Source organism: Oncorhynchus keta, chromosome 9 (genome assembly GCF_023373465.1).
Source record: "Oncorhynchus keta strain PuntledgeMale-10-30-2019 chromosome 9, Oket_V2, whole genome shotgun sequence".
Lineage (NCBI taxonomy): Eukaryota > Metazoa > Chordata > Actinopteri > Salmoniformes > Salmonidae > Oncorhynchus > Oncorhynchus keta.
Window position 1 is genome coordinate 30,011,321 of NC_068429.1, and position 17,506 is coordinate 30,028,826.

A 17,506-nucleotide genomic window follows, 5' to 3' on the forward strand; every position below is an offset into this window, starting at 1 on the left:
TGGTACTTCCTGTTTGAGTTTTTGCTTGTAAGCAGGAATCAGGAGGATAGAGTTATGGTCAGATTTGCCAAATGGAGAGCGAGGAGGAGCTTAATATGCGTCTCTGTGGAGTGAAGGTGATATAGAGCTTTTTTCCCTCTGGTTGCACAGGTGACATGCTGGTAGAAATTCGGACAAACGGATTTCAGTTTTCCTGCATTAAAATCACCGGCCACTAGGAGCACTGCCTTTGGATGAGCGTTTTCTTGTTGGCTCATTGCCCTATAATAACTTGTTGAGTGCGGCCTTACTGGCAGCATCAGTTTGTGGTGGTAAGTAGACAGCTATAAAAAAATAATAATATGGTAAATAGTAATGTCTACAGCTTATCATGAGGTATTCTATCTCAGGCGAGGAGAACCTTGAGACTTCTTTAATATTAGAGATCGTAAACCTACTGTTGTTGACAAATAGACACACACCTTGCCCTTGAGTTCACGAGACGCTGCCATTATGTCCTGCCGATGCATAGATAAACTAGCTAGATTTATCTATGCCACGACTCTGTGAAGCCACGACTCTGTGAAGCCACGACTCTGTGAAGCATACGACATTACAGTTCTTCAGGTCCCGTTGATAGGATTGTCTCAGACGGAGCATGTCTAGTTTGTTCTCCAGTGATTGTACATTCAACAATAAAAAGAAAAAATAAATAAATTGAAAGGCAGGAACCTAGGAAGAAACCTAGAGAGGACAAAGGGTCTGAGGGGTGGCCAGTCCTCTCCTGGCTGTGCCGGGTGGAGATTAAAGGATATATGTCCGTTAAGGCCATATTGTTCTTCAAGATGTTCAAATGTTCATAGATGACTAGCAGGGTCAAATAATAATCACAGTGGTTGTAGAGCGTGCAACAGGTCAGCACCCCAGGAGTAAATGTCAGTTGGCTTTCATTGCTGAGCGTTCAGAGGTCGAGTAAGTGAGAGAGGGGGGTCAGGCAGAACAGGCAGAGCAGTTGAAACTGGAGCAGCAGCACGACCAGGTGGACTGGGAACAGCCAGGAGCCATCAGTCTAGGTTGTCCTGAGGCATGGTCCTAGGGCTCAGGTCCTCCGGGAAAGGAGGGGGAGAGAGAGAGAATTAGCGGGAGCATACTTAAGTTCACACAGGACACCAGATAAGACACGAGAATTTCACCAGATGAGACAGAAGCCCCCCGGCACATAGACTACTGTAACATTGATACTGGAGGCTGAGACGGGGGGGTCGGAGGGATCGAGGCGGTTTATTCACTTGCTGCTGTTGTTTCATCAGATTGCCCCACGTCAGTCTCTATTTCGTAGTTTTATCAGATTGCCCCACGTCGGTCTCTATTTTGTAGTTTCATCAGATTGCCCCACGTCGGTCTCTATTTCGTAGTTTCATCAGATTGCCCCACGTCGGTCTCTATTTCGTAGTTTCATCACATTGCCCCACGTCGGTCTCCTTTTCATAATTCTGTAGTTTCATCAGATTTCCCCACGTCGGTCTCTATTTTGTAGTTTCATCAGATTGCCCCACGTCGGTCTCTATTTCGTAGTTTCATCAGATTGCCCCACGTCGGTCTCTATTTTGTCATTTCATCAGATTGCCCCACGTCGGTCTCTATTTCGTAGTTTCATCAGATTGCCCCACGTCGGTCTCTATTTCGTAGTTTCATCAGATTGCCCCACATCGGTCTCTATTTCGTAGTTTCATCAGATTGCCCCACGCTGGGCTCTATTTTGTCATCTTTTCCTATATTCCTAGTGTCTGGGATCATTGAAGTAGAATTCTTCATCCAAATTGAGGTTAGTGAACCCTATTCTGATGTCCAGAAGCTATTTTCGGTCATAGGAAATTATGGCGGAAAGACTATGTACAAAAAAAAGCTAAGATCAGCGTAATTCTTTTTTTGCATAATTGGTTAGGAGCCCGTAAAACGACTGCTATACATGCTAATGCCATTCTTGTCCCGATAAACTCCCAGACAGCAGCACTGCAGCCTCTTCAGGCTCTGCCTTGGGGTGACAGGTAGCCAAGTGGTTGGAGTGTTGGACTTGTAACCGAAAGGTTGCAACATCAAATCCCTAAACTGACAAGGTAAAAATCTGTTGTTCTGCCCCTGGACAAGGCAGTTAACCCACTGTTCCTAGGGTGTCATTAAAAATAAGAATTTGATCTTAACGGACTTGCCTAGTGTAATAAAGGTTAAAAAAAGGGCAGGTTGGGTGTAGAGGAGCAGGTGGCTTGAGAAATTGAGATTAGAGAGCCAGAGCACTTCAGCCAGTGTACGGTTTTAACTGTTCCAATAGTCAGTGTGGTGAACAATGTGTCATGTGTAGAATGTGTGACATGTAGTTGTTGTACAGTGCCTTTAGGAGGCACATCAGAAAGGGTTATTAAAGAAGATGTGCTTGTGTGTCAAATATACCATCAGCAGAGGAACAAGGCCATAATATCCATCTAAAATCAGACTGACAAATGCAGCATGAGTGCGGGCAGTGGCACATGGCTCATGTATATAACATTGCATACAATGTAGACAATACTAAGATTCAGTGGTTGTTCGGTTCTCACATCCGGTGTGTATTTTCATGTCACAATCTCCCCTCAGTGCAGGTGGTGTAACCTGCCGTAAGCATTACAACACCACCTCCTGTCATTGCTATCAATACCAGCAGATGCTGCACACTGTAAGCGTTTTCTCTGGTCTTGGATGTGGGCGGCATTGTGAGCCCCTGGGGGTGATGTATTGGTTAAACCTGGTCCGTCTGCAGCTTGGTCCAAAGTCTTGCGGTCTTCTGGCTGAGTAAGGACTGAGGTTAGCTCAAACACTCAGGTTAGACACATACATGCACACACAACCTCATACACTACACACACGTCATATCGGTCCTACAGTGCTCACCAGTCCTACAGTGCAAACCTGACCTACAGTACACACCTGTTCTACAGTGCACACCTGGCACTGCTGCCAGTGTCTGAGCTTAGATCCCAGTGTTTCCTGCAGGTAAGAGCGAAGCTGTGCATGGAGGTGATAAGGATTGTGTGTAGTGTAGCAGGGTTGTGCAGAGGTCAAATCCAACCACTGAGATGAGGCCCGTTGTGATCATCATTTTCTGGTTGAAACAACTTGCTATGATCTTCCCTGAATTTGTCCTCTCTTTGAACCTGATAAGATTTGGCCCTGTAAGAAGACCCTTCTAGACTTCAAGTTTGTGCTTTAAATGCAGCTGATTGGCAATAATGAAGTTCCTTCCTAGGGCTGTGGTGGTCATGACATTTTGTCAGCTTGTTATTGTCATGCAAAAGACTGCCAGTCTCACGGTATTCGACCTTTAATGAACATAAATACATTTAGCATCTCCAGGCTGCCGCGTGCCTTTGTGTAACAGTATAACTTTACGTCCGTCCCCTCGCCCATACCCGGGCGCGAACCACGGACCCTCTGCACACATCGACAACAGTCACCCTCGAAGCATCGTTACCCATCGCTCCACAAAAGCCGCGGCCCTTGCAGAGCAAGTGGAACTACTACTTCAAGGTCTCAGAGCAAGTGACGTAACCGATTGAAATGCTATTTAGCGCTAGCACCACATTTGGAACTCTACATTTTAAAAAGTTTAATAATATAATATAATATATGCCATTTCACATCCGTTACATTTGGAACATCTACATTTTAAAAGTTTAATATATACGTTTAATATACACCATCAAAATAAATCCATTATTTATTTTAGTCAGGTCTAAAGAAACATTATGATAGGAGAAAAAATCATTTTCAGAAGGACAGAATATGAGTTGGCCTACTGTATGTTATCTGGCTATGCTCCATGCCATAGGCTGTAGGATTGTTCATTTAGTAGATAAGATATGCTTATAAGTCTTGGGCCATTATTTTATATGATTTTATACTAAGAAGAATATAATTTAACTTAGCTGAATAAAATAGAAAGGATATTTTTCCCATTACAGGTGCGAATGCACAATTTGAAGTGGCTATGTTGAGTGTAAAAGTGTCAACATTAGTTATGAATGATACAAACCTTAGAATGTCTTAGAAATCAAAACATACAGTGCACTCGGAAAGTATTCAGACCCAAATTCTGTTACGTTACAGCCTTATTCTAAAATTGATTAAATTGTTGTTGTTTTTTTCTCATCAATCTACACACAATACCCCATAATGACAAGGCAAAAGCAGATTTACATTTACATAAAATTACATAATCTTTCAGACCCTTTACTCAGTACTTTGTTGAAGCACCTTTGGCAGTGATTACAGCCTCAAGTCCTCTTGGGTATGACACTACAAGCTTGGCACTCCTGTTTTTGGGGAGTTTCTCCCATTCTTCTCTCCAGAGATGTTTGGTTGGGTTCAAGTCCGGTCTCTGGCTGGGCCCCTCTAGGTGATTCAGAGACTTGCCATGAAGCCACGCCTGCGTTGTCTTGGCTGTGTGCTTAGGGCTGTTGTACTGTTGGAAGGTGAACCTTCGCACCTAGTGTGAGGTCCTAAATGCTCTGGAGCAGCTCCGTTCATCTTTCCCTCGATCCTGACTAGTCTCCCAGTCCCTGCTGCTGAAAAACATCCCCACAGCATTATGCTGCCACCACCATGCTTCACCGTAGGGATGGTGCCTGGTTTACTCCAGACGTGACACTTGGCATTCAGGCCAAAGAGTTCAGTCTCACTTTCATCAGACCAGAGAATCTTATTTCTCATGGTCAGAGAGTCCTTTAGGTACCTTTTGGCAAACTCCAAGCGGGCTGTCATTTGCCTATTTCTGAGGAGTGGCTTCCATCTGGTCACTCTACCATAAAGGTCTAATTGGTAGACTCCTGCCGAGGTGGTTGTCCTTCTGGAAGGTTCTCCAATTTCCACAGAGGAACTCTGGAGCTCTGTCAGAGTAAACATTGGGTTCTTGGTCACTTCCCTGACCAAGGCCCTTCTCCCCGAAATTGCTCAGTTTGGCTGGACGGCCAACTCCAGGAAGAGTCATGCTGGTTCCAAACTCGGTTGGGTAGGCTGTGTGGAGTGGTCAGCCGACTGGATTTAGGACCACGCGGACAACACAGAGCGTGCTGACAGGCTGTGTGAATGCAAAGATTCTGGAAGGCTGACTGGACCAGCACGGGAGAGTTGAGCATAGTTCAATGTGTATGTGTTGCGCTCTTTCACCAAGTCGTAAAAGCAAGCAGAGCAGAGACTGGCTACTCTTTAGTTGGCTGATGTAACTGGCAAGGTAACTTCTGTTTAACTTAACAGAAAAAAACTAAACTAGTGTTTATTCGCAGTGCTTAGCTAGTACTGTAACTGACATGTAACATTAGCTAATGTTTAATCTCCTCTCGACTGATTTGAATGAATAAGCTAAGCTTCCATGGCCGAGCAGCCGCACACAAGCCTAAGATCACCATGCACAATGCCAAGCATTGGCTGGAGTGGTGTAAGCTTGCTTCCATTGCGCTCTGGAGCAGTGGAAACATGTTCTTTGAAGTGATGAATCACACTTCACCATCTGGTCGTCCAACAGACGAATCTGGCTTTGGCGGTGGCCAGGAGAACGCTACCTGCCCCAATGCATAGCGCCCATTGTAAAGTGTGGTGGAGGAATAATGGTCTGGGGCTGATTTTCATAGTTCTAGTGAAGGAAAATCTTAACACTACAGCATACAATAACATTCTAGACAATTCTGTGCTTCCAACTTTGTGGCAACAGTTTGGGGAAGGCCTTTTCCTGTTTCAGCATGACAATGCGCCCGTTCACAAAGCGAGGGCCGTACAGAAATGGTTTGTTGAGATTGGTGCCCTGCACAAAGCGTTGACTGCAACCCCATCGAACACCTTTGGGATGAATTGGAACGCTGACTGCAAGCCAGGTCTAATTGCCTAACATCAGTGCCCGACCTCACTAAATCCTTATGTGTAATATGAGATGTTATGTTGGCTATTGTATAATTGCACAATCATGATTTTAATTGCGTTTTTTTTTTGGGGGGGGGGGGCTTTGGCTCATAAGCCTATGAATAAGCTCTAATATGTGTATGGGTGTTTTTCAATGAATCATCACCTTAGAAAGGTGAGTTTTAAAAGTACTATAGGACTACTGTTTTGATGTGTGTTTGATGTGATTTTTGATTCCATGTGCATTGATGTCAGAGTGGTAAGAGGGACAATAGAGCCCTGAGTACCAGGCCATTAGGACCTGATGGTAGTTGGCAAGTTGGGTACTACCAAAGCATGTATGTCCAGAGTGCATAAAAGGAGATTACAGTGACTCAATGGTCACATGGAATTTTACCGCGGTCATGACTCATGACTGCTGGTAATATGGTCACCGCAACAGCCCTATTCCTTCCTCCTCTGTGGATCCTTTATTTTGAAGTGGCATTGTGCTGCTCATGTTCCCCATGAAATGAGTCAGACCCAATGCAGCGTGCCCATCTCCCTACCTGGGCCTGTGGGCACTCATTAGCACTAGTTTGGCATGGAGGGGAAAAAAATTCTGCTCTAAGCATAAATGGATTAAGTGGCTTTAAAAAAAAACTAAATGTAACTACAAAACAGCATAAATCCAGACCCTGGAGTGCAATAAACACACACCACACCCACTGCTGCTTTTCTCTGACTGCTCATTTCTTAACCTCTTAAACGTATCTTAATGTCATCCCCAAAAGTAATTCTTTATCATGAGAGGGCCATAAACAATAAATAGTAATACATAATCCAAGAAATGAAAAAATCTCACCTTTCTGGTAGAAATTGTTATAAATTGCTGAGGTGTGGTCAGTTTTCAGGACACAAGCTCATGTACACAGTACAAATATGATACAAAAAAAAAGAAAATGAAATATTTTATATGATGTATTTCCTATTCAACAAACCTGTATGAATCAGGCTTGAAATGACATATTTCTTCTATATTATATTTATAAATTGTATATTCAATTTATAAAACAACTAACTATAAGATTTGACCTTCCTTATAAATGTAAAATACATATTTGTACATTGTACAAGCCTAGATCAAACACAGCCCTTAATTTAAGTGTTTCTAAAATAGTGGAAGAACGATTGGAACCATTTCCCTGTTTGACCGCTAGGTTTTATGGGTTTTATGAAACCTCCACTGTGGGACTCTATTGTCATCCATTCATCTGTCACCATCACCTTGTTTCAGCATGATAATGCCATCCTCATGTCGCAAGGATCTATACACAATTCCTGGAAGATAAGAATGTCCCAGTTCTTCCATGGCCTGCTTACTCACCAGACATGTCACCCATTGAGCATTTTTGGGATGGTCTGGATCGGCGTGTATGACAGCGTGTTCCAGTTCCCGCCAATATCCAGCAACTTCGCACAGCCATTGAAGAGGAGTGGGACAACATTCCACAGACCACAATCAACAGCCTGATCAGCTCTATACGAATAAGATGTGCCATGCTACACGAGGCAAATGGTGGTCACACCAGATACTGATGGGTTTTCTGATACTTTTGTTTATAACGTATCTGTGACCAACTGATACATATCGGTAATCCCAGTCATGTGAAATCCGTAGATTATAGCCTATTGAATTTATTTTAATAGACTGATTTTCTTGTAAGAACTGTAGCTAAGTAAAGTCTTTGAAATGGTCAATTCTTGCATGTTGCGTTTATATTTTTGTTCAGGTTATATATTTAGTGTTTGAGAAAATTTGCATATTTTCTAAATGTCTCTCTTGATTATAACGTCTGCCTCCATCGCTGTGAATGTCTCACAGAGCTCAAGCTTGGCTAGGAATTTGCCTTTCATCTCATATTAATATTGTCAGTCTATGACAAACAGAAAGTGTTTTTTTTTTGTTTAAAATCTATGAATTATTTTAGATTACTGGTTGTAAATCGATCTCTGAATGTGCTACAGTGACGAAACCACTTTCTTCCTTTGTGTTATGATGTAAGGGTGCCAGGCATAACTGTTAGTGGCTGTAACATAGGGTTCAGCCAGGAGTTGATGGACAGTTGGAAGAGCGAATTAAATGGTAGGAAGGACATGGTGTCAGATTTTACATCTTGCGTCACACAGGCAGAAGAGACATACTCCCGTGTCCCTGAGAATTAAGGCTACCGCTCAATGCAAGCCTTTTCAATCTAAAGTACGATGTCCACATAAAGATTTATAAGCAGAAATGTTGGTTGGAACCGGTACCAGAACCAAGCAGGTCCCCAAAACAGGGGACTTTACATCTAACAGGTTTTAATGCTGAAAAATACTCACGGCATGCATTGTTTGTGTGCGTGTCTGCTTCCTGAGTGTCTGCTTCCTGACTGTCTGCTTCCTGACTGTCTGCTTCCTGAGTGTCTGCTTCCTGAGTGTCTGCTTCCTGAGTGTCTGCTTCCTGAGTGTCTGCTTCCTGAGTGTCTGCTTCCTGAGTGTCTGCTTCCTGAGTGTCTGCTTCCTGACTGTCTGCCTCACATTTCTCTTTCCTTGAGTCAATAATATCTGGAGTTTTATGGTCTCTATTTACTAAGTCAACATTGTTCAGTCTTCCTCTCAAAAGTCACTGATTCCTATGACAAAACATACATACGCATAATATATTATGTATACACATAATCCTGAATAAACAGATCTGAAACAAGGAATGCATGTAGAAGAAGATGTCTTATTACCAGGAGAGCACATCTTGATTAGCATGGTTTTGGAGTGAGGAAACAATAACCTGCCTGTACATGCGAAACATGGCTCCCAACAACTCAAACCAGAAAGTAGCTGCCAGCCTGTGACTGCAGCTGTTGCGTGTCCTCCTCTCCCTGTTCCACCTGGGCTCCCTGTGACACAAAATCATTACACAACCCAGCACACACTCTCTCTATTACCCCCTCTTTATTTTCCTACAAAAATATTTAATCTTAGAAAAGATGGCTTAAAATGTACATGTTGTTTTTGGGCAACTGCCATTGAACTTTTCAGCTCAAATATATATGTATATATATATATATACACAGATATATTTTCAAATATATACAAATATATACAGATATATTTGAGCTGAAAAGTTCCATTTATATTCAATATATATATATATATAGACTGTAATTAAATATATCGTAGTAATATTAATAAATCCAGTTGTGTAGTGAGTGGGTGCACTCCTCTAAGCAGGCAGGTCTCTGGTGAATATTCATGTCCTGTCACTGCCCTGTACCCAGGCATCTCCCCTATCCTTAGAGAAAGTTCATGTTAGGAGAGATGTCCACTGGAGAAGGAGAACGGTGTCCCTGGGTGACTGTTGGTTAATATTGACCGCTGATCGCTGTGGTGACCACTGACCAGAGCACTGACCAGACCAGACAAGACCAAGGCATTATGAAAACCACATCATGCACATCCCCGAGTAGGGCTCAACAACAATCCCTCTGTGTTTATTACAAAAATACGTCCTAATAATCAATACTAACAGGTTACCCTCTCTGATAACGGCAAGAGGTGCTACTGTTACTGAGCTGAGAAAAAAAAGAAAGATACAGGTGCAAAGGTCACAAAAGGGCACATGAGTGCAGTCAAGGAAGGACAGTCAGTGTCATTACAGGAAGTAGTGTCCATTCCATCCAGATAGTCTTGACATTAAAAACTCAGTGAGAGAGCAAGCTGTCCAATGAGAGCGTAGTGTCCATCCGGCCAGACCAGACATTACCATTTGAGCGAGTGAGCAGCTAGCTATTTCCCAGCTAGCTCAGTCCATAGAAACCGCACATGGAGTGGTCTATGTATGTGCGAGGGTTCTTAAAGCACTTATAGTGATTGCAGGAACAAGGGGACAGGGCGTGCGGCATCCCAGAGTACCACTCTCTTGCTAGACTGCTTAGTCACAGAGGAACTAATTTGCTGTGAACTTATCATAACTATAATCAAATTGACAAGCTATTTCCATTTGTCATGTTATCACATTTCTAATTCAATCCAATATCATAATTTTAACATAAATAGTTTAAAAGCAAGTTGATCCATTGAATATAATAAATAACAAAAACACAAAAAAAACAAATAAACACAGAGGATCCCAATTAAGATAATAATAACAATAACAGCTAATTCCTCCAGTCATCGTTTTGTCGGACGGTGGGGCTGGTCTGACAGTACCCCTTAAGCCACTTCCCCACTCTCATCAGATTGGCTGCTGTACTTCATGTCATAGAGTGAGGCTGCTCACCTCTACTTACATCATAGAGGGACGCAGGATTGTACCACTGAGAGAGTCAAGAGAGGGGTGAGCAGCCAGAGGGGGGAGGGCGAGGGCCGGGCTCCCAGGGGTAAAGCAGAGTCAGAAGTGCAGGAGCATACCTCGTAGCCATTTTCGGCATGGTCGGTGTGGTGCTGCCCATGTAGCCGCGTGTTAGCTGTGTTATTGGCCTCTGTGGCGGGGGAGTCCGACTGCATCTCTGTGCACACCAGCCAATCCTTTCCTATGGGCCGTGGGTACCCAGCCTCCACCTCCATATCACTGCCAACTACGCGCCAGTACTCCTTCCCCTTGAAGAAGTATGAGGAATCTGAAGGAGAGGAAGAAGACAGAGGCTGCATGAGGATTGCAAGGGGACTGTGATGATGATTGCTATTGCTATGGTAATACATCAATGTCGCTTGATTCTGTCACACTGTTTTCCTATCAGGCTGCTCTCTCTATCCACCAGTTCGTTTTTTACACAAAATAAACTCTCCCTCTCTCGCATGTCATTTTTTCCCTCCCTTATCTCTGTCTTTCCCCCTCTCGCCATCCCTTCCTGTCTATCTGTCTCCTCCTTCCCAGCCGCTTTCTCTCCCTCACTCTCCCTCCCTCCCTCGCTCTCATTCTCCCTAGCACTATCTCTCCCTCTCTCTCCATCCCTGTCGCCACAGCTCTCTCTCTTCCTGAGGTGATGGAATAGGCCTGGAGAGAGAGCTCTCTGACCTGCTTCCAGTTCCCAGGCCCACAGGTCTGTGTGTGTGTATGAGTTTGTGCTTCCACTCTGGTAGCTTCGGCTGTGTGGGGACTCTTGCTTTTATACTTGGCTTGTGCTTACACACACACATTAATCAGCTCTGAGCAGGACCTTGGAGCTGGAAGTGGTAAAGAGCCCAGACCCTGAATGAGGGTAGCGTTCATGTGAAGACTGGGATCGTGCCATGTTTGTGTGTGTGTAATGCCTTTACTGAAGAATTTTGATAAGCTATTTGATATGCGTATGTACTACGAAGCTACAGTGAAGGCTTGATTGTTTGCTTGTGTGTGTGTGGGCTTGAGTTTGTATGAAACAGATGGAGAGGTGAGTATAATGCATGTGTGCTTTGGTGTGATATGATTTATGTAAATATTTCCCAATGTTTAAGGCGGTGAGTGTACTTTAATTGCAGGTAGACTGGCCCTCCATGATTAAGGGTCTGACTCTGAGATATGCATGAATAAGGAGCTCACTGCTGGGAATTCTGTGCATGAGCCGAGACATGATGCCCTAGCACCATCCTGCTCTCTTGCACACACACACACACACACACACACACACACACACACACACACACACACACACACACACACACACACACACACACACACACACACACACACACACACACACACACACACACACACACACACACACACACACACACACACACACACACACACACATCCCAGCTGCAGGCGCCCGCTGCCATGACGACCCAACAATGAAAACACAGACTCAGCTCAGCTACTTTCGCTCTCCTTCCTGGACCAGCCAGCCCCATTCACCCAAACACTATGGTTGTCCCAAATGACACCCCATTATGCATTACTTCTGACCAGAGCAGAGCCCTACGGGCCCTGGTCTTTTGTAGCTCAGTTGGTAGAGCATGGCGTTTGCAATGCCGGGATAAAAGGTTCAAATCCACCCATACATAAAATGTATGCACACATGACTGTAAGTCGCTCTGGATAAAAGCGTCTGCTAAATAGCATTTATTATTATTATATTATAAGCAGGAGGGAGTGGAGAGAAAAAGTATCCAGTGTGGGCTAATATAGTGGATATGGAACTAAACCTTCTGTCAGCACACTAAGGGCAAGCATGAATAAAACACAGTGAGGTACTCCATTCTTTTTGCATTCTTTTTGACAAACGCTTGCTATTTTTGTTTTAGTGCAGTACTGTATGTGTAAGTATATAGCTTGTATTGTGCGAGTGTTTAGAAGTGAGTGTCGTGTGTATATGGAGTGTGTATGTGAGAGTATACAGTATGTGAATGTTTAGCTTGTTGGTGTGTGTGTGTGTCACAAGAGGTTGGTGGCACCTTTGTTGGGGAGGACAGGCTCGTGGTAAAGATTGGAGTGGAATTAATGGAATGGTATCAAATAGATCAAATGCATGGTTTCCATGGTTTCCATGTGTTTGATGCCATTCTATTTGCTCCGTTCCGGCCATTATTATGAGCCGTCCTCCCCTCAGCAGTTTTATTAGTCATACGGGATTTGTACGGTATACATCATCCAATGAAATGCTTACTTGCAGGTTCCTTGTCGACAATAATAAATAATAAAAGATAAGAATAGAAAAGTAGTAGAATGAAATAATTGTTTTATCATAAGTATAGTACAGGAAGGCACAATGCATAGTCCAATATTTACACATGTATTGGGGAAGGGGGGAACTGGGGCAGTGTAAAAACTGAGCACTATAATAAGTCTGGTAGAAGCAGCTGTGACGAGTGTAGCATGAATGTAAAATCAGCGACCAATTTATTAGGTACCATTTATTAGGCACCCTGTTCACGAAAATGGATCGCTCTTGCGGACAGTGATTCACGTGGCCACGGCTTGCTATATAAAGCAGGCAGACAGGCAGAGGCATTCAGTTACTGTTCGATTGAACGTTAGAATGGGCAAAACGAATGACCTAAACGTCTTTGAGCGTGGTATGATCGTCAGTGCCAGGCGCGCCGGAGCCAGTATCTCAGAAACGTCTGCCCTCCTGGGATTTTTACTCACGACAGTTTACCAAGAATGGTGTGAGAAACAAAAAACATCCATTCAGTTGAAGTCCTGTTGCCTGAAAACAGCTCGTTGATGAGAGAGGTTAAAGGAGAATGGCAAGAATGGTGTAAGTGAAAAGGTGAGACACAAACAGACAAATAAACAGTGCAATACAACAGTGGTGTGCAGAACGGCATCTCTGAACACACAACTCGTTGATCCTTGTCATGGATGGGCTATTGTAGAAGACGATCACACTGGTTTCCACTCTCATCAGCTAAAAACAAGAAGAAGCATCTCCAGTGGGCATGCAGTCACCAACACTGGACAATTCAGGAGTGGAAAAATATTGCCTAGAACATGACAGCGAGCTCAGCTTACTTGTGTGGCCCGTGCAGTCCTCAGACATCAACCTAATTGAGCATTTTTGGGATGAGAGAACAGGCTGTTCACAGCATGAATGCACCGCCGTCCAATCTGCAGAAACTGAGTGATACCATCGCTTCAGCATGGACCAACATCCTTGTGGAAAATTATAGGTAGAATGCCTCAAAGAATTCAGGCTGTTCTGAAGGTAAAGGAAGGTCCGACCCAGTCCTAGATGGGTGTACCTAATAAACTGGCCAGTGAGTGTATATGTCTGTCTGCATGAGTGAGTGTATGTGTGCTAAGATGCGGAGAATCAGTGCAGGTGGTCAGTCCAGTTCAAGTGTCTGCCCGATGGTAAGGGAGTTATAAGCTCATGACTGGGGTGTGTGGGTCCTTTCCTCACTGTTCCGATGGTGGGAGCATGTTCCCAGTGATGTACTGGGCCGTCTTCACCACCCGCTGGAGTGCCTTGCGGTCGTGGACCGAGCAATTCCAACCAGTCAGTACGCTCTCGATGGTGCAGCGGTAGTATTTGGAGAGGACTCAGGACCGAATTTCTTCATCCGCCTTAGGAAGTAGAGACGCTGTTGCGCACTCTTGACAAGAGTGGTGGTGTTGTTAGTTAATGTCAAGTCCTCGGTGATGTGGACGCAGAGGAACTGTGTGTGTGTCTGCATTTTTCTAATACTCACCATCCGACCATCGCATGGCGTCGTCTAGTTGGGGCGGGACCCCCTTCCACAGTGTGCTGTCTTTGGGGTAGCCCAGATCCATACGCCGTAGATGGTCATCATAACGCCAGTAGTGGTTGTCCTTGAAGAAGTAGGTCTTGTCGTTGTGGAGCCACACAAAGGCTGCGTCCACGCCCTCCATGGGCAGGCCAAAGTCACTAATTGGCCGAGGATAACCCTCCTCCACGTTGTTGTCCTTGAATATCCAATACTTTAGTCCTGAGGAGGCGGGACAAAGGAACGTCAATCAACAAGAGTTAACTGGACAAGTTGTTTACATTTGATTTCAATCACTTTGGTGCAATTTTCAGAAGTATGTGGTACATTTTCACAACTCTAATCACAAAAATCTAAACAGGTCATCAAAATGACTCATGTTTCAAAACCCGAAGCACATTTTCAATAGACTGAATACAATAAATACATTCGCAAAGTCACTTGTTCACTGCACCACTTGTTCACTGCACCAAATCACTCTTTCTAAGTACATGTATCTGCTTTTCAAAATGCTATATTTACCTTACTTTTGATATGATATTCTTGTAATTTGTTAACAATACAATAAACAATACAATATCACTTACAGTAATTAAACTGCTCAAAACTGATAACTACTGAACCACAATGATGTATTGCCTAGTTAACGTATATAGTTTGATTCTACTGAACACTGTAAAATTATATATTTTCACCTCATAAATTTATCAATTTGACATGAATTTGTGTTGGAAGGTAAAACCATTCGATGCCATCAGCCAGGGTGCTTCAGTAGGACAAAGTGGAAATAGCCACCATGTGCTACCATTTGGAATTATAGTGTATTATACAATGCACGGATTTACCTGGGTTGTAGAAGGCCCAAAAATTGTCAACGACTCCAGTCTCACTAGTCATAGACTGTTCTCTCTGCTACCACATGGCAAGCTGTACCGGAGCGCCAAGTCTAGGTCCAAGAGGCTTCTAAACAGCTTCTACCCCCAAGACTCCTGAACATCTAATCAAATGGCTACCCAGACTATTTGCATTGCCCCTCATTCCCTCTTTTACACCGCTGCTACTCTCTGTTGTTATCATCTATGCATAGTCACTTGAATAACTCTACCTATATGTACATATTATCTCAACTAACCGGTGCCTCCGCACATTGACTCTGTACCGGTACCTCCCTGTATATAGTCTCGCTATTGTTATTTTACTGCTGCTCTTTAATTACTTGTTATTTTTATTTCTTATTATTATCCTTATTTTTTAAAACTGCATTGTTGGTTAGGGGCTTGTAAGTAAGCATTTCACTGTAAGGTGTACACCTGTTGTATGCATGTGACTAATACAATTAATATTTGATTTGCATGTACAGTATTCCACTCAGATGAATTTCAAGCAGAGAGACAGGCGATTATGTATCAGTTGACCTGTCACATAGAAAAGGTGATCTTGACAATGTTGCATGGGGAAGAAATGGCCTACAACACTGTGCTATGTTTTTAAAATTGCCAACTGCTTTACAATACCCCTATTTGTAATAGTTTTTCCTACGTATGTATTGCATAAGAATAATGAAAGTAGCCTTGGCTTGTGCGAGCCGACACTCATCGGAGCAGAAGTCTGTCTCCTGTTTCTGTTGGGCTGTTTGATGTACAAGTACACCATCTCACCAGGGCGCTATAGTCTATCACAGGGCCTGACATTTCTCCACATGTTCACAGCCTGCCATTGGTTACAAATGATAAAAAAAATAGTGTATGTCAAGTTATAGCCAAATTCTATATGGAAATCTACTATTCAGTTTTGAAATGTGTATCTTTTATTTTTAGCTATTGGATTTAATGGTAGTTCAAATTACTAAATGGTGAGCTTAACATTATCTTATGTATTGGTGACTAAACAAAATGTTCTCATTAACAGAAAACACTCGCATGAATGACTCAGGGGTGAAAGATGTGTGAAACCCCAATGAATGCCCAATCAACGGTTCTGAACATAAGATAGGGGGCATTCACCACATACTTGTGAAAATAGCACCAAACCGAAGAAAAAAAGAACTAATTTGATAACTCAACCAAATGAAAGTGATTAAATGTGTTTTGAGGGTCCTGGGTGGCGCAGATCGGACATGATAGGGAGCCCCATAGAACGGAGCACAATTGGCCATCCGGGATAAGGGAGGGATTGACGGTGGTGCTTTCCTTGGCTCATCGTTCTCTAGAAACTCCTTGTATTTATTTGTATTTATTATGGATCACCATTAACTGCTGACTCTTCCTGGGGTCTGACAAAATTAAGGCAGTTACTCAATTTTAAAAACATTACAATGGATTCATAACAGATTTCACAACACACTAAGTGTGTGCTCTCAGGCCCCTACTCCACTACCATATAAAATCCATGTGTACGTGTGTATAGTGCGTCGGTTATCATGTGTGTGTGTGCATGTTTCTGTGCCTATGTTAGTGTTGCTTCACAGTCCCCGCTGTTCCATAAGGTTTATTTGTATCTGTTTTTAAAATCAGATTCTACTGCTTTTATCAGTTACCTGATGTAGAATAGAGTTCCATGGAGTCATGGCTCTATGTAGTACTGTGCGCCTCCCATAGTCTGCGCCTGCGTGTCTGAGCTGTGTGCTAGTCGTTTAAACAGACAACTCTGTGTTTTCAACATGTCAACACCTCTCACAAATACAAGTATTGATGAAGTCAATCTCTCCTCCACTTTGAGCCAGGAGAGATTTATATGCATATTATTAATGTTAGCTCTCGGTGTACATTTAAGGTCCAGCCGTGCTGCCCTGTACTGAGCCAATTGCAATTTTCCTAAGTCCCTCTTTGTAGCACCTGACCACACGACCAAACAGTAGTCCAGGTGTGACAAAACTAGGGCCTGTAGGACCTACCTTGTTGATAGTGCTGTTAAGAAGGTAGAGCAGGGCTTTATTACGGAGAGACTTCTCTCCCGTTTAGCTACTGTTGTATCAATATGTTTTGACCATGACAGTTTATAATCCAGGGTTACTCCAAGCAGTTTAGTCACCTAAACTTGCTCAATTTCCACATTATTTATTACAATATTTAATTGAGGTTTATGGTTTAGTGAATGATTTGTTCCAAATACATTTCCAAATTAAATGTGTAGGACTAATTATGCCTTGACACCCATTCTGAAACTAACTGCAGCTCTTTGTTAAGTGTTGCAGTCATTTCAGTTGCTGTAGTAGCTAACGTGTAAAGTGTTGAGTCATCTGCATACATAGACACACTGGCTTTACTCAAAGATTGAAAAAAGTAAGTGGCCTAGATAGCTGCCCTGGGGAATTCCTGATTCTACCTGGATTCTGTTGGAGAGGCTGGATTATGTTGTGACTGGGCCGGGCGTTTGTACACTGACTCCGGTCATCAGTCGAAAGGTGTTTCCTCTGACACATTGGTGCGGCTGA

The 17,506-nt window shown here is 43.3% G+C and overlaps 1 protein-coding gene across 1 annotated transcript in view; it reads right to left on the reverse strand.

The window, feature by feature from the left end:
* Positions 1 to 8,871: 8,871 nt before the first annotated feature.
* Positions 8,872 to 17,506, reverse strand: part of LOC118387482 (matrix metalloproteinase-17) — a 104,383-nt gene continuing 95,748 nt past the window's right edge. Inside the window, exons 9-10 of the mRNA XM_035775885.1 lie at positions 14,038 to 14,295; positions 8,872 to 10,541 (exon numbers count right to left, since the gene is read on the reverse strand). Of these exons, the coding sequence (XP_035631778.1) occupies positions 10,213 to 10,541; positions 14,038 to 14,295 (587 nt within the window). The 3' untranslated portion in view covers positions 8,872 to 10,212. The remainder of the gene's footprint in view (positions 10,542 to 14,037; positions 14,296 to 17,506) is intronic.